The sequence below is a fragment of the Lactuca virosa genome, chromosome 1, assembly GCF_052849685.1.
Source record: "Lactuca virosa cultivar CGN04683 chromosome 1, Lactuca_virosa_CGN04683_v6, whole genome shotgun sequence".
NCBI classification, from domain to species: domain Eukaryota; kingdom Viridiplantae; phylum Streptophyta; class Magnoliopsida; order Asterales; family Asteraceae; genus Lactuca; species Lactuca virosa.
This window is the reverse complement of record NC_136426.1, coordinates 52,091,097-52,107,878: the sequence shown is the minus strand read 5'-3', so window position 1 is coordinate 52,107,878 and position 16,782 is coordinate 52,091,097. Positions and strand designations below refer to the sequence as shown.

The window sequence follows — 16,782 nt, the reverse complement described above, 5'->3', positions numbered from 1 at the left end:
CTTTTTTCACAACAAAACACACACATTTTTTCAAAACATTCACACACTTTAAAAAAAATGGATAATTTTTTCAGTTCAGTTTCTTCTTTATTTGATAACGAATTGATATTGACACACTATTGTCTGCGGCACAAGACAAGGTTCGTGAAAGAGGGGAAAGTTCATACGGCGAGAAGAAGCGTAGAAAATGGATCAACCGGGATCGAGAGGCAGCAAATGAATTTTTGGTACGTGATTATTTTGCCCCTGATAGTTTATATGATCTATCGAAAATTGAAGAACGTTTTCGTATTAGTAGAAATTTATTGTTACGTATAGCTAGAGATTTGGAAAGTAATTATGAGCTTTTCCAATTAAGATGGGATGCTAGAGGTAAACGTGGTTTTACTACAATACAAAAATGTACGGCTGTTCTTAGACAATTGGGATATGGCATAGCCGCACACGCATCAGATGAGTATTTGAAAATGTCTAAGAGGACAGGTCGAGAATGTACATATATTTTCTGTGAGTATGTTATAGAGTTTTACCGTGACATATACTTGCGACATCCGACTAAAAGTGATGTCAAACAGTTGTATGTCGCGCATCAAGCTAAACATGGTTTTCACGGATGCTTGGTAGTATTGATTGTACACATTGAGACTGGGCAAATTGTCCTAATGCGTAGCGTGGTCAATTCACGCGAGGTGATCATGGGATCCGACTATTATATTAGAGGCGGTTGTTTCACATGACCTATGGTTTTGGCATGCATTCTTTGGTATGGTGGGGTCCAACAATGACCTGAATGTGCTTCAAGCGTCTCCGTTATTTAACAATATTTTGCAAGGTAAAGCACCAGACATGTCATACATTGTGAATGAAAATGAATATAAGTATAGGTATTACCTAGGTGATGGGATATATCCAAAGTATGCTACAACTATCAAGTCATATTCATTTCCAGCCGATGAAAAACGAAAATTATTCAAGTTAGCACAAGAATCATCAAGGAAGGATGTGGAACGAGCGTTTGGAGTCCTAAAACAAAAGTGATACATAATCAAACATCCGACACGAACGTGTGATAAGGCAAAAATAGCGATGATGTTGATTGCTTGTGTTATTTTACATAACATGACAATAGAAGAAGAGGGTAGAGCTATTTGTTCATATACCGGGAACGACATATTTAATCCACATGCAGTAATACAAGTTGGCAGTCCCACATACTTTTCCAGGGTTTTAGAAATACAAAACTGTGAAACATATCACAATCCATGCCACGATTTGACCGGGCACATATAGGAAAGACAATTCCAAGGGGAAAATGACGATGAAGACGAAGAGGAGGAGGGCGGTGACGACGAAGCGGATGAGGGCGGTGACGACGAGGCGGATGAGGACGGTGACGACGACGAGTAGTATTTCTCTATGGTTTTTTATGTTTTTTAAGTAGTGTAATGTTTTATATTTATTTTAGTAATTTAGGTTTTAAATTTTTATGTTTTTAATTAATGAAATGTGGTTTTATTTTTTTGTGTTTTCAAAAAAACTATTTATGTTATAAATTATGTTTTTTATTTAATATAATGTTACAAATATATATATATATATATATATATATATATATATATATATATATATATCTATATATATATATTGTGTAATGGTAACCATTTCCAATGTCTAGTGTATTGGTGGTGAAGCTGACGTGACGCAGAGGTGACAACATTTTTCGGTGGATTGGTGGTGACTAGGGGTGAACAAACCGATTTTTTTTTCAAACCGAACCGGTTCGGTTCCGATTCTTGAATAGTAAAACCGGTTCAGCGATAAACCGGTTCGGTTCAAACCGGTTCCGTCATAGAAAAACTCGAACCTATCTAAACCGGTTCAATCGGTTCTAAACCGGTTCGATCGGTTTGACTACCGGTTCTAAACCGGTTTCAATGTCTAAAATAGTAAAATCTCGAACGGGTGCAAACCGGCGGTTCGGTTTTTGAATCGGTTCGGTTCATAGTGGACCGGTTCGTAGTGAACCGGTTTACCGGTTCAGTGACCGGTTCGGATCCTGAACCGGTTTTTTTGTGCAAGCCTAGTGGGGACCACTCCCCGTAGCCTTAGTTTGATAAGTATTGGGCCACTCAACCAATCCTAACTTATTGAATAAAATTTAAACTATAGAGTCTCTCAGACTCATTACAAAATGCTATTATCGTAATAAAAGCCCAACCCATATTAAAACCCCAGTGGCCACTGCCGTTGGTTGTTATAACAGAAACCCTAGACCATCAATTTGGACTCTTTGAACTCTGAATCACACACAATTCAGCGGCATTTGCACCGGCGAACGAGCTACTGCCATGGTCAGTTTTCACCGATAATTTCACCATGAAAATCACTGCGTTGATACATGAAGTTAACATTCTTATTCATGATCGCAGGTTAAGTACTCAAAGGAACCGGACAACCCTACCAAATGTAAGTTTTTTGATTCTCTGTTTGTTTTTTTAGTACCGATTAGCTGTTTGATTGTTAGGGTTTAGATTAATGTTTGTGTTTGTTGTTGATCTTCTTCAGCTTGCAAAGCAAGGGGATCAGATCTCAGGTGCCATTTTAAGGTGCGCTGATTTTTAATATATATTACGAAACAATTTGTATATATACCTGTTCGAGATACTGTGTTTCCTTTTTCTTTTGCTGATATAGTTTCAGCTTTTCCCTTACAGAACACTAGAGAAACTGCACATGCTATTCGTAAGTTGCCATTGATCAAAGCTAAAAGATACTTGGAGGATGTTCTTGTCCACAAACAAGCAATCCCATTCACACGTTTCTGTCGTGGAGTTGGGCGTACTGCACAGGCAAAAAATCGCCATTCAAATGGACAAGGACGTTGGCCTGCTAAATCTGCAAAATTCATTCTGGATTTGCTCAAGAACGCCGAGAGTAACGCAGAAGTAATCATCTATTCTTCCCTCTTATATTTATAAGTTATAATTCTATTCTACTAAAAAATTCTTCTTCTTCTTTGTGTTTAATAGGTGAAAGGGTTGGATGTGGATTCCCTTCACATCTCCCACATTCAGGTGAATCAAGCACAGAAACAGAGGCGTAGGACATATCGTGCTCATGGAAGAATCAACCGTGAGTCTCCTTCTACTACTGCTACTATTTTCTGTTGGCATTTAAAAGTAAAGTTGTGATTTACTCATTGGACGTGTTGAAAATAATGTTGCAGCCTACATGTCTTCTCCATGTCATATTGAGCTGACTTTGTCAGAGAAGGAAGAAGCTGTTAAGAAGGAGGTTATTTTCTGATTCCACCATTATCTTTACATTATCTAATTGATATAATCCTATCGAAGCTTCCTGTTATCAATTCTTAAATCCTTTGTATCTTGCAGCCTGAGACTCAATTGGCTGCAAAGAAGACCAAGTAAAGTGCAGCATCAGTTTTGGAAGTCTAGTTTGGTATGCTAGATAGAAAGAGTTTCGTTTTTACCTTGAAGAGATGTACTTTGATATTGGAAGATTTTTATCTAATGTTCAGTTATGAAATTATAAAGCTAAATGTGATTTACTTACTTTTTTACTTTTGAATTTTTTGTTTTTGGTGGAATAGTTATGATAAGGGAGTCATACTTTCGATTCAATGATAAGGATGTGAGAATTACATGTGATGTCTCAGTTTTTCCATCATATTTTTTTGCTTTTGGGGCCTTGATTTAATCAGCTTAAGTCAACAAATCCACACTTCATTATACAAATCTTAGAGTGTTTGTGCTAATTTATAACAGTTTATGTTTTTTTTTTCATAATAGTGTTTTATTAATTTATGTGGTAATAATGCAGTTTAAAAAAAAGTGTTTGAATTAAGTTTATGTGTTATCACAACGCAGTTTTTTTTTCAAGCACCTTAATATTGGTGCCAAAGAGACTGTTAAAATGTGTTATGATAGACGCGAAACCATATGGGAGCTGATTTTTCCAAGGTTTATTTTGATTCTTCCACTGAATAATTAATTCCACTGAATAATTAATGGATAGACTATTTTACCCCTAAACACATTTAGTTTGATAAGTATATGAATAATTAATATATTGAAGTGAATTTCACAATAAATTAAGGTCATAAAACTGTACAAGTCCTCCATGACACCCACCATGTTTTAGAGCCAACGATGATTTGGATTTCCCTGTTTATCATCTTCCTTGAGGAGGTAAGAAACCTATCTTGCCGTGTGATATGTCAAAAACATTTTCGACACCATCCATGGGGGTATCCAAATTGGTTTGCAATGGTGACATAGATAACTACATCAAGTGCTTGAAGTGGCAGACCAAAAAATTTTAACCATGCAATTCTTACAAAAAGTAACTCACATTGGTCACCTGGCTTGACCCATTTGATCCATTTTTTCCAAATGTTCTGGGTATGTAGGAATCCTTTTGCATCAGGGGAGTGATAGTACGTATAAACCACCAGGGTAAGATAACTCCACATCTTAATATCCTTCTGACAATGGGGAAGATGAGGGTGCCCAGAGGGTCAATGATGAGGGCTTCACCAATGATAGTTGATGTCTGCAGTACTCATGAGACCCTAGCAGGTATGGTCTTGAGACGAATTAATTGGCTCAAAGTTGTAGATGACGGGTTGTTGGTAAAGCCTTTGACGGTGTCGGCATAAGACTTGTGATCCATGTGACCTGCGACATAGCCGATCGGGAAACCGATGCGAGGAGGTAGGCATAGGAGGAGTTGGGTTCTTACGCATCAAAGGTTGACGTTGGAATATGGAAATATTGACTTTCGACGTTGCGTTTGAAGCAGATGAAAATATATAAATGGTTTGAAATTGAATTGGGAAGGAAATGTCCTAGCAAAAATCAAGTGATATTTACTTTCTATTTTCTGTGAATCTTGCAACAAATTTGAACTGACGTAAATATAATTAGGGAATGTTACAGTTTTTAAAAGGATTTCAATTTATATTTTGTTGTGATTTTGGTTTTGGATTTGCAAATGATGTTAGGAGACAATTAAAGATCAACACAAACATAACCATATATATAGCAAAAGGTCAACACTGATAGAACCACTAACAACAGGGATCCCTCATGATCAACACAACTGCAAACTAACATAAATAACAACTCCACAAAACCATCCTCCTGCGTCTTTCTTCTGTCCCAATCAAGCAGAAATTCTGCAATTACAATACATCCAATTCCATCATCAATAAGCAAAATAATAATAATAACAATAATTAATTTTTTTTTAGGATGAATGAACTTACAGATCTTATTGAAGGCCACAATATCACAGCTCTGAACATATTCATTGATTGGCTCTGCAGTAAGCCTTTCTTCAATGATTGTATCAACAGACACCAGGTCATCCACAATTGTCATCATAATCTGGAGCTTCTTAATACCATATCCAACTGGCACCAACTTTGCTGCATTTTCACACATTTTTTTTAAACTTATCATTTATCCAATCACAGAAATTAAAAAACATGGTATAAGTTGATTTTAAGAGAAAAGAAAAAGATTCAACATACATGCACCCCATAGCAAGCCCTCCATTTGAACACTTCTAACAGCTTCCTCAAGCTTTTGCATGTCAGTTTCATCATCCCAAGGCTTCACATCCAACAACACCGAAGACTTCCCAGCTGATTAAGCAATCAACAACACTGTCAATTTGCATTTGAAACATAATATTGAAAAGACAAATATAGCCTTACATTCTTTCTTTTTCCCAGATGCTTTCACTGCAGCTGCACGTTCTTCAGCAGCCTTCTTTTCCTCTTCAGTCTCCTCACCAAAAAGATCCACGTCACTATCCTCATCTTCATCAGCTGAAGCCTGAAATTCATATATTTCGTGTCACATATTTTGCAAAAAAGAATTGACATTTTACATAAACAAGTTGATAAAACATGCCTTTGTATCAGCAACAGGAGGAGTTGCAATGGCTTCTTCTGGGAAAGAAGCGGATCCCTCAACAACAACACCACTGCCTTCAGCAGACACACCACTGAAAAAGGAAATTAATCATAAAATACAAGTAGTGGATAAGGAATAATGGTAATAAAAAGATAAAGGTTTTAAGAACATACGAAATCCTCAAAAGGGCATCAATATGAGTGAACCAACGAGATACATTCACATACTGGGGTGATGGGGGTTTTGTGAAAGCTGCATGAACAGTGAGATCATCCTTTGAAGCTTGATACCTGAGGAAAATTAACATTATTTTAAATCTGCATGATGTAAAGAAAAATTGAATCAATCCATTTGAAAGAAAAAGTGTTAAGAAACTTACCCTGTGATGTAACTGCGAGACAATAGGTATTCATCAAGCTTCTTGAGCCCAGCCTCCGAACCAACATAAAATGTGGGCGCCATTGCTATATAGTTGCCTGATCTCTTCTGCGAGTATGCATAAAATGAAATATATGAATTACAAATCCGAACATATCTTTCAATAATCTGATTTATTCCATCTGATCGGAAAATTCACTATGTGTGCATCGATGTTCATCCGTTTAGAGCCTAATACTCTAATCTAGCAAAATCTCTTTCGAATTAAACTACAACGACTACAATTCAAGCACACGCATCAGTATACTAAAACAGCAACTGACGAACAACTATTCGAGTGTGAATTTCCTAGAAACATTGTCCTCATAAACTTCAAAGGGTAAGTCACAAGATGCGTATAAGATAACCACATACAGTAATTCAAATTGCACAACGGTTGCTCTAGATTCAAAATCGAACAACAACTACTAACGAGCTCTAAATCATCGATTAAGGATTACATACCTAGAGGGGAGATCAGGTTGCTGGTCTCTGTTGTGAGCTGAGTTGAGTAAAGTAATCGGCTATGATGAGCTGAAACCCTAGCCTTGCTTTAAGTTACAACCGGATCACGAGGGAGGGTAAATTTGTCATTTTATTACTATTTCAATCATTTATTTTAGACAAAGTTACATAAATGGTCCCTATCACTTCCAGTCCAACTTCAGAAAAAATAGACAAAATTTATCCTTGTGTTTTGTCGATATTGTGGAGAAGGTCATTCTACCGTTAAATCTAACCACAAAGTCGTTACTTTTTCAAATTGACAAATTTATCCTTAACCAAACAGGGAAAATACTATATATTCATGGACCATTAATGTAACTTAATCCCCATTAAACATAACACTTACCCTCACCATTCGTCGGCTTCTCCACTCCATTTTCATCTTTCTATTTCTTCCCCGATATCAAATTAATACTCATCAATACCTAAAGTTGTACATTTAATTAATACCCACCAGTACCAATTACTAAGTACAATATCCCTTTTTTTCTATCAGTCAACAACTATTCAATTGTGAGGATGCACTTTCTTAGAAGTTATTAACCCCCATCAAACAATAAATGGTTTGTAAATAAGCCTTATCCCTTCACCATTAGCGTTTCTTGATTTTAATATATAACATGCAATTTTATATCTATCTCTTCCTTTGATTTTACCTTGAATCGATACTCCAAAAGCCCTATCTAACGTCCCAAAAACCATAGTAAATTTTTTCGTTTTTATAGAAATAAAAGTAGTTCCAAATAACCATTAGTCATCTAAAACATTGTCTCACAACATACCATAAAAATCAGAGTATCAAAACATAAATCTTTCTTAAATCATAAACCTGTTAGATGATGTGTACAGTCATGCTTTCGTCTTGCCTTGACCTTCAGAAGTACCTGAAACATTTAAATCCGCAATTACAAGTCAAAGCTTAGTGGGTTTCCTAAAATACCTCACACAACAATACACATACAATGCATACACGCAGGGCCTACGACATGAGGCTGGACTGCCATTCGGAGCTTACAACATCCAAGCCGAGCCGCTCCCATTGGGCCTACAGTATGGACTGGACCAGCGGATCTCTTGGCCTACAACACAGAGTCAGGGCGCCTCAACCCAACCACAATATGTCGACATATGCAAATCAAAATAACAAGCAAACACACGTAATCATGACAGATCTACCACTCTAACAGATTACTACAACATATCAACATCCTAACATACAAAGGATACATACTATAGTATAAAGTATAGTGAGAAAACTCACAACACATATGAAAGCAGAAATACCTATAACTTGCCGCACGCAGTAACCGGTACCACACCACCTAGACAAATAAGGATAAATCCTCAATTTAAGACTTGAACCCTAAATTTTGACCTCAAGTCAAACTTGGTCAAAAGTCGACGGCCAAAAGTCAACAATCGAGACACCACGCTTTGGCCAACACCATGGCCACATCGTGGAATCAACCTTGACACGTCGTGGTTATGTCCTGTCCACGTTAATCCATTAAGCTCTTAATCCTTGTTTTTAGAGCTCCAAAGCTCATATCTGGATCGATTAAGGCCATGCATGGATAAGGTTTCCAAATTTATCCCTTCTCTATCATATAGAAGCCTAGATCTACACACCCTAACTCAAAAAGGGACCAAATGACCTAAAAAGCTCATGCATGGTTGATTTATGATCAAGATACAAACTTTATGGGGCCATAAGGTCCAAAAACTAACATAAATCTTATCCAATGTCCTGAAGTTGCTTCAAACTCCAGTGTTTCATTTTCAAAAGCCAAAAAGGACTTAATCACATCATAAGCAACCTATGGAATGGAAATGTATGAACTTTATTGTCACACCCCGAAACCGAAGATGGCAGAAACGTTCCGGGGTGGAGGACGTCATGTATAGCATCACAACCAATGTATAATAGCAATCATAGCAACGTAACCATTACATTGAATACTTAAATAAAAATGTTTACATCAATTTGAAAATCGTTTGAAACTTGTTTGAATTACATCATATAGTTTGTATGAATATAAACATTAAACTCTTATTGCTCCAACTCCTCAAAAACCCAGCAGGTACCTGTCTACTGATTTCCTGAGAATACAAGCAGTTTGAAAATATCAGCATAAAGCTGGTGAGTTCATAAGCAGTAATTTGTAATGAAAACTTGTTGATGAGCTAGCAGAAATGTTTGTATAATTTCAAAAAAATCCGATATTTTCTTTAGTGAAAATGTAGTGTTATCAGTTCTGTAATAAGCCATGAATATCTGTATGTTTCCAAGAAAATCCGATATTTTCTTTAGTGAAAATGTCGCGTTAGCGATTTCGTATAAAACCATGAATGTTCGTTACTAAAAACTGTAGTGATATGCGAAAATACTACCTCGTGTGACTAGCTAAAGCTAATCATGAAGTATAAGTATTTTGTACGTGAAGACATTGCATAATTGGTTCTGTCTGACAACCCTGGCTTTGGCCAGTATACGTAGTGTGTTTTAGTTCTATTTAGTATAGATAAAACCGTTGAAGAGTGTCAGATTGTAAACTAAAGGTGATTTATACATAATGTGAGTCGTATAACCATACTTGATATGACTAGAGACCTTTTCAACGTTCTTCAGGCGTCGAGTTAAATGACATTTGTCACCCTGGGCATGCCTGCCCAACTGTAGCTAGTAGTTCGGGTGTGGGATTGTCAGCCCCGAATATATCTATTCACAAATCTCACGCTCTCCCTCCAGGAGACTCTGGTTATACTATGATAGGATTTATCCCTGTACACCTAAGGGTACAGTAGTGAAGTAGTGCCTCACAGTATCGTACAATCTAGTTTACATGTAGTGTAGTAGCGTTCTACCGTAGTGAAAATCTGAATGTATACCGTTTGTAGTGATAATTACAGTTATGAAAACACGATAAAGTAGTGATGCAAACTGTAAACTATTTCTGTCTTAGTGCATACGTTTAGTAGTGAAAGTTTCTATACTTGTTATGATTAGAAAATCCCAAACTATACCGATTATAGTTTGCATGTAAAACGTAGTGAATAGCGAGTCCGGAAAACCATGCAAGTTTAGTGAAAACGTCCCTTATGCTCAACACAGTACAAAAGGGTTAAAGTATGAGAATTTCATGAGTTTTGAAAACCTTTATGTTTAGCTTGTATCCCCCCTGAAAACGTTATAAAAACTTATAAAAGCGTAAGGGTATGAACTCACCTCGGGTAAGTGGCTTGATTGAAGGATAGATACGAAGAGTCGGGTGTTCAAGTGAAGCCTTGAACACGATTCGATCCTAATAGCATGTAATGACACATAAACGAGTCAAATGAAGGTATTTCACCACTATAAGTGATGGAAAACCACTATAGGGACTTGAAACTATTTGCACCAAGTGATAGGACCTTGTAGGATTGAGTGTAGGGGGTGTATGGCCACCTAGAGTGTGTGTGCGGCCATGAGTGTGCGACCCAATGGGTGTGCGGCCGTACACTCATGAAATGAGATGTCTTCGAAGTGTTCTCAAGGTCCATACTCACATCCACGAAATGTTCGAGGTCTATACTCAATTGTAGTGCAAGATAAAGGTCCTAGAAGTGGGTTTATGGTCCTAGAATGAGTGTATGGCCGCACACAAGAGTGTGCGGTCGCACATTTGGGTGTGCTGCCGCACACTTGGAGTGCTGCCGCACAGGGGTGTATGCCGCCGTACACAGGTGTGTGCGGTCGTACACCACTCAAAATGATGCCCAAATTGTCCATTCCAAGGTACAACAAGGCTAGGGGCATGTCTACATCGAATATGGAAGTTAAACTCTCACTTTGGAGGGTGTTTTTGAGGGTGTGCGGCCACCCTAAGTGGGTGTGCGGCCGCACTCACTTCCAAACACGAAGGACATGTCGTTTTTGCACACATAGAGTTTGGATAGAGTGGTCTTTCATGGATTGTAAGCTAGAGGAAGAAGTACTCACGTTCTTGAAGCTTTTGAAGGTTCAAAGTTGGAGAAACTTGAGGGAAATGATGTTGTGTGCTTCCAAGGTGCTAAAGGAATGAAAGGAAGGAGGCTACCCTTTATATAGGGGTAAGGGTGCTGCCCAAAAGAGTGTGTGCTGCCAAGGGAGTGGGTGTGCGGCCGCACACCCATGTGTACGACCGTACACTCCTCCAAGAGGTGTGTATGGCCCGATTTTCTCACTATTCAACACTCTGACTCATTCCTAAACTCAACCTTGGTTAAATACAAGCTTAGGACACTTAAATGAACCCTTAAATAGCACCAGAAATCAACAAAACAAGTTGAATATTGATTGAATTGACTAAGCGTACAAGATTAAAGTTTACAAGTTGTCACATTTATACCTTCTGGATATGTGATATATCAAAACGAATGTATCACGGAGGAGGACATGAATGTATAATCATTTGTCTATTTTAATTACATTTAGAATTTGAAATTCATGCTCAAAAATGGGAAAACCCAAATATTAGAAGTTAGTAAAACTAGTTTTCCAACACTTTGTACATGTGATTCAAGTTAAATACACCAAAAAACTTTGTGATGACCGTTTAAAGAACATCATCAAGGGTGAACATGATATCAAACTTCATAGACACTATTAGTGAAACCTTTGTTACATACTCCATTGCCTTATATCTAGACATATTTAACAAGGCTGATCAAGGTTAACTTTGTGAAAATTTATTTTTTTCGTTAAATTAACAAACTAAAATTGATGTATGCATTTTTCAGTGTGATTTTTGTATTCACCCCGAAATTTCCTATAAGACTATTAAGAAAAATAATCTTGAATAGTTTTTTGACATAACAATTGTGATTTTTTTAGATATATCATGTAACTAAAAATGTTTTTATATCATTGGACCTGCATTCAAAAATACAATTTGACAATCTAAAGTAGGGATCAAAGTGGATCCAAACCCGGCCCCGGAAAACGGAATTGGCGAATTATAAGACCCGATAACCGGACCGTTATACCGGAATCGGTTCCGGGTATCCAGTGTCGAATATAGAAGAAAAAACCATGTGGTTCACTGATAAAAATAAAAGAATCAACAATCATTGTGGCTGGTTGGGTCGTGTACCTTAAAAACTGGATCGACGAGTTCAACTGATTGATTATCAGTCCATTTATCAAGTCGCTTATTGTTTGATAAAAACTATATATTACGTTTTATATGATATAAATATGTATTATGTTTGATTCGATCTCAATCTTCTACTTGGTACACCTTTTTGTTACCGAGCATATATATCAATAAATGTATAACAAAACTTCTATTATTTTAGATTAATTTTCATTAATAAAAACAATATTTACAATACTAATATACGAAAAAAGTTGTTAAAACATAATATATATATATATATATATATATATATATATATATATATATATATATATAATATGATAAAGTAAACAATATTTAACCCTATATATTTGACAACACACTATAGAAAAGGACAAAAAACTTTAAGCTTTTACAATTCTACATTGACAATAATTGATAATACACTGACCATATCTGTTCATAGGCACTTTGTAATTACCATAGTTTTTCAGGGTATCACAAATTATAATTACAAGGTAACGAGGGATATTTTTTTCAGGGTATCACAAATTATAATTACAAGGTAAGGAGGGAAGAACAAAATGAAAGATCGAAGTCTTGAAGATGTAAAAGACAATAATGAGTATAAAGCAAAACGTTAGAGACGAGATGAGACCCAACTTGGGTTGTAGTAAACTTGCCATGGCGAGAGGCTGACCAACATTGAGGCGACGAGAGAGGGAGTCTTTGGCAGTGTTCGTGTCAATTGTAAAGCGGTGAACGGAGGCAAGAAAGGCACGATTAGGGCTTTTAAGTTTTCACCTTTAGGTTTTTTTGATCTATTTTTTATGGATTTATAAAAATTAATGATCCAGGAGGAGTTGTGGTGGTGGGCTTCTTTTTATTTATTTATTGATATTCCGATAATGCTAATTAAGATTGGTTAGATTTTTGATCTATTTTTTCTCTATCTAAAATGTCTATTTTCATGACATTTAAAAAAAAAATCAAGGTAGGTCCTGGACCTTTTCCAAGGTAGTTCCTAATTTTATTCCTATATATATTCTAAATAAAATTGAAATTTTAGGTAGGTCATGTAACCTACCTTCGGCATCAGTAGACTCGTTTCTGCGGGTATCGGACCGGGTAAAGTGGGTATAGAACTGGTTTTTTGGAACCGGAAATTCAAAATTGGAACCGAATTCGTGTATTAGACATTGAAAAAACTGGAAACCCAGAAATGGAACCGAAAACCTAAAATTTTGGAATTGAAACCGTTAAATTTGGCAAAATACCATATCGTATTCCTAAACTACCTTTTCAATATCTCTTTTCAATATTTGTGTATATTTTTCTCAAATTCTATCGACGCTCTTTTTTGTTTTCACTTCATCATCGATACACACAAGGGATGTGTGTATGTGTGAGTTTTGTTTGTTCCCATTCCCAAGTCAAACACATAAAAGTCCCTTGGCATAAATCCAATTTAACTTCATTCTTGTTTAGTTTATTAGTTAATAAATAAATAAAATATCAGCTCCCACTTATTATCTAAACATCAAAAATTCTATATCATTTTTCTTTTCTTTTTCTAAATTCAAAAAGTTACATAAAACTATAAAAGTATATAAACTTTATATTTGATTTTGATTTATTAATTGAGAGAAAGCTAAACAAAAAGGAAGTTAAGTTGGATTTATGGGTTAATGGGATTTTTATGCGTTTGACTCTGTCTGACACAGGGGAATAAGAAGAACATACATACATACACATGGGGTTTTTAGTATGTGTATCAGCGAAAAGAAAAAGAGATCATAAGTGGATTTTGAGAAATATATAAAGAGAGATTTCGAGAAACAGAGAAATGGTAGTTTAGTAAAAGACCATTCTAAAAATACAATGCTGTAAACCCGATTCCGTTTTTTTTTTTACGAATCCGGCTCTAAAACCCGGAATATCCGGAACCCGGATTAAACTAATTTTTAAACCAAATATCCGGATCATTTAACTATTTTCCAATTGTACCTGTTCCCGGTTCTGGTCCGATTTTTTTATAACTCTTCTCTAATATAATATAAAGTCTCTATAAAATATGGATGGATAAATATTTTCCTAAACGTCGGGGCTTAAACCCTAAAAACGAGCGGCTCCCCTTGGCAAAAACCCTATTTTCGTTTTACAGAGGGGAAATAAAACCCATTTACACTGACGGACGTAGAGATTATCGTCTCCAATGGCATTGTATCTTCTCTACGAATCTGCGTCTGGATACGGACTGTTTTTGGCCCACGGTATTGATGAAATTGGGCAAAACACAGAGGCTGTTCGTAACTCAGTAGTCGATCTTAATCGATTTGGAAAGGTTGTAAGGATTGCCGCTTTTAATCCTTTTGAATCAGCCCTTGATGCTCTCAACCAGTGCAATGCCGTCTCTGAAGGTACCTGCATATATGCACCGATATTCGTTATTTGAAATGATTTTGTTCGGTTAACATGTGGAGGCTAATGAAATTTCTATGCGATTCTTCATTTAATTGAAAGCTGCAAGTTTCTCGTGTTTCTTCCATTTTCACAGAGATATAACAACACCTTCATTGAGATTTGAGGGTCACTTCTTTATGTAGTTTTTTCTTTGTTTTTGTTTAGGCCAAATGACAGAAGAACTGAGAAACTTCTTGGAGCTCAGCCTTCCTAAAGTCAAAGAAGGTAAGAAACCAAAGTTCAGCTTAGGAGTAGCCGATCCAAAAATTGGGTCTCAAATACATGAAGAAACCAAGATCCCCTGCCAAAGCAACGAGTTTGTTCTCGAGCTCATTAGAGGCATCCGTTTGCATTTTGATAGATTCATCGACAATCTCAAGGTTTGCTTGTTATCACATCACATAGTGTTGTGTTGTCCAAATTAATCATGTTTTCTTCAAATACCTATGATATGATGCTTTTCTCAAACTTACACAGCCTGGTGACTTGGAGAAAGCACAACTTGGTCTCGGCCATAGCTATAGCAGGGCAAAAGTCAAGTTCAATGTTAACCGTGTTGACAATATGGTTATTCAAGCAATTTTCCTTCTAGATACTCTTGATAAAGATGTCAATTCGTTTTCCATGAGAGTCAGGTTTGCTCACTCCAATCCAATCTTTTTTGTTGTCTAGCCCTTATAAGTTAGAATATTGTTGTAATTGCCATTTGTTTTTATGCAGAGAATGGTACTCATGGCATTTTCCTGAGCTAGTCAAGATAGTGAATGACAACTATTTGTATGCTAAACTTGCAAAATTTATAGAGGACAAATCAGAGTTATCAGAAGATAAATTATCAGGTCTAGTAGATATACTCGGTGATGAAGATAAAGCAAAGGAAGTGGTTGAAGCTGCCAAAGCATCAATGGGTATGAATAGGATTATATAATTATGCAACAAAATTATAAGATTCATTCATGTAATTGATGCTATTTTCAGGGCAGGATTTGTCACCTGTTGACTTGATCAATGTGAAGATGTTTGCTCAGAGGGTAACGGAGCTTGCTGAGTATAGAAAGAAGCTGTATGATTACCTTGTTGCTAAAATGGGTGATATAGCACCTAATTTGGCTGCATTAATTGGTGAAGTTGTTGGAGCTCGTTTGATATCTCATGCTGGTAGCCTCACAAATCTCGCCAAGTGTCCTTCATCTACCCTTCAAATCCTTGGTGCTGAAAAGGCCCTTTTCAGGTCTTTTTTATTTAACACTTCCTTTATTTACTTTTAAAAAAACTAAGTCTAAAATCTAAATCAAGTTTTGAATGTTTCAGGGCTTTGAAAACTAAAGGGAACACTCCGAAATACGGGCTTATTTTTCATTCATCTTTTATTGGACGTGCATCTGCTAAAAACAAGGGTCGAATGGCTCGATATCTAGCAAACAAGTGTTCTATTGCTTCTCGAATCGATTGTTTTTCAGGTGAGTTTAGGATTCTTTTAGAAGTTTTTTTTTTCTTTGATTATATGTTTTTGTGGCTCATGGTTTTGTTTTCTTGATGTTGATAGAGAAAAGTAGTACGTCATTTGGTGATAAACTTCGTGAACAAGTTGAGGAGCGACTTGATTTTTATGATAAGGGTGTTGCTCCTCGTAAAAATATTGATGTCATGAAAGCTGCTATGGAAAATGATTCAAATCAAGGTTAGTGTGAAAATACTTGTTAATGTATTTGATATATATGGATAAAAAATGGGAAAAGGAAATGGTTTGAATAGAAAATTTTTTGGTTAGGGTTTTATGCTATTACAACGAATTTCCATTTTGTTTGATGTATTTTGTTTTCAGATACAGAAATGGAGGTGGAAAATTTTTCATCAAAGAAAAGCAAGAAAAAGAAATCTAAAGATAATGAGGCTAGTGATGATGGTGATAAAGAAAATACGGCTGCAAATGGAGAATCTAAATCTGAAAAGAAGAAAAAGAAGCGATCACTTGAAGAAAGATCAGAGTCCAATGAGAATGGCAAAGAAATGGGTGAAGAAACTGAAAAGAAGAAAAAGAAAAAGAAGAGCAAAGTCGTTGAGGTGGTTGATGCTCCTACTGCTGTTAGTGAAGGCAAGAAGAAGAAGAAGAAGAAGAAATCATCTGTAGAGTGAAGAAGATGTGTAGATCCGAATTTAGGGTTAAATTGTGTTGTTTCCTAGCCAAGAACAAGCTAGGTGACTTCACATCGAATTTTGTTGCAACTTGGAAACTTATATTTGTGAGATTTTTGGGTTTGTGGTGAATCCTTGGTATGCTATCAACTTTTTGTAAACATATACGATAGACTTGATCTCTTAACAATTTATATGCTTACTAATGAATATTTGGTTGG

At 36.2% G+C, this 16,782-nt stretch overlaps 3 protein-coding genes across 3 annotated transcripts; 2 read left to right on the top strand and 1 right to left on the bottom strand.

Moving 5' to 3' along the window:
• Nucleotides 1-2,222: 2,222 nt before the first annotated feature.
• Nucleotides 2,223-3,668, top strand: LOC145129153 (large ribosomal subunit protein uL22y-like). The gene is made up of 7 exons (XM_079063907.1): nucleotides 2,223-2,351; nucleotides 2,430-2,466; nucleotides 2,566-2,606; nucleotides 2,715-2,945; nucleotides 3,030-3,132; nucleotides 3,227-3,294; nucleotides 3,393-3,668. The coding sequence occupies exons 1-7, from the start codon at nucleotides 2,349-2,351 to the stop codon at nucleotides 3,426-3,428; spliced, it is 519 nt and encodes a 172-aa protein (XP_078920033.1). The 5' UTR covers nucleotides 2,223-2,348; the 3' UTR covers nucleotides 3,429-3,668.
• Nucleotides 3,669-5,030: 1,362 nt separating this feature from the next.
• On the bottom strand, nucleotides 5,031-6,934 carry LOC145129061 (elongation factor 1-delta 1-like). Its single transcript, XM_079063841.1, has 8 exons — nucleotides 6,825-6,934; nucleotides 6,322-6,428; nucleotides 6,116-6,232; nucleotides 5,940-6,033; nucleotides 5,741-5,861; nucleotides 5,555-5,668; nucleotides 5,288-5,449; nucleotides 5,031-5,197 (listed from the first exon to the last, which is right to left on the bottom strand). Coding segments are annotated over exons 2-8 (693 nt in total). The 5' UTR covers nucleotides 6,405-6,428; nucleotides 6,825-6,934; the 3' UTR covers nucleotides 5,031-5,195.
• A 7,117-nt stretch (nucleotides 6,935-14,051) lies between these two features.
• On the top strand, nucleotides 14,052-16,773 carry LOC145128795 (nucleolar protein 56-like). The gene is made up of 8 exons (XM_079063624.1): nucleotides 14,052-14,382; nucleotides 14,591-14,805; nucleotides 14,903-15,060; nucleotides 15,146-15,333; nucleotides 15,404-15,656; nucleotides 15,737-15,885; nucleotides 15,972-16,106; nucleotides 16,251-16,773. The coding sequence occupies exons 1-8, from the start codon at nucleotides 14,178-14,180 to the stop codon at nucleotides 16,559-16,561; spliced, it is 1,614 nt and encodes a 537-aa protein (XP_078919750.1). The 5' UTR covers nucleotides 14,052-14,177; the 3' UTR covers nucleotides 16,562-16,773.
• Nucleotides 16,774-16,782: the final 9 nt, after the last annotated feature.

Excerpts from the sequence above, each read along its gene's own strand:
- LOC145129153 (XM_079063907.1), top strand. Across the intron at positions 2,946-3,029 it reads ACGCCGAGAGTAACGCAGAA|GTGAAAGGGTTGGATGTGGA; the intron begins GTAATCATCTAT and ends TGTGTTTAATAG. Across the intron at positions 3,133-3,226 it reads TGCTCATGGAAGAATCAACC|CCTACATGTCTTCTCCATGT; the intron begins GTGAGTCTCCTT and ends ATAATGTTGCAG.
- LOC145129061 (XM_079063841.1), bottom strand. The coding sequence starts at position 6,404 with ATGGCGCCCACATTTTATGTTGGTTCGGAGGCTGGGCTCAAGAAGCTT. Across the intron at positions 6,233-6,321 it reads TCTCGCAGTTACATCACAGG|GTATCAAGCTTCAAAGGATG; the intron begins GTAAGTTTCTTA and ends AATTTTCCTCAG. Across the intron at positions 5,862-5,939 it reads CTCCTGTTGCTGATACAAAG|GCTTCAGCTGATGAAGATGA; the intron begins GCATGTTTTATC and ends TATGAATTTCAG.
- LOC145128795 (XM_079063624.1), top strand. The coding sequence starts at position 14,178 with ATGGCATTGTATCTTCTCTACGAATCTGCGTCTGGATACGGACTGTTT. Across the intron at positions 15,061-15,145 it reads TCGTTTTCCATGAGAGTCAG|AGAATGGTACTCATGGCATT; the intron begins GTTTGCTCACTC and ends GTTTTTATGCAG. Across the intron at positions 15,886-15,971 it reads TCGAATCGATTGTTTTTCAG|AGAAAAGTAGTACGTCATTT; the intron begins GTGAGTTTAGGA and ends TGATGTTGATAG.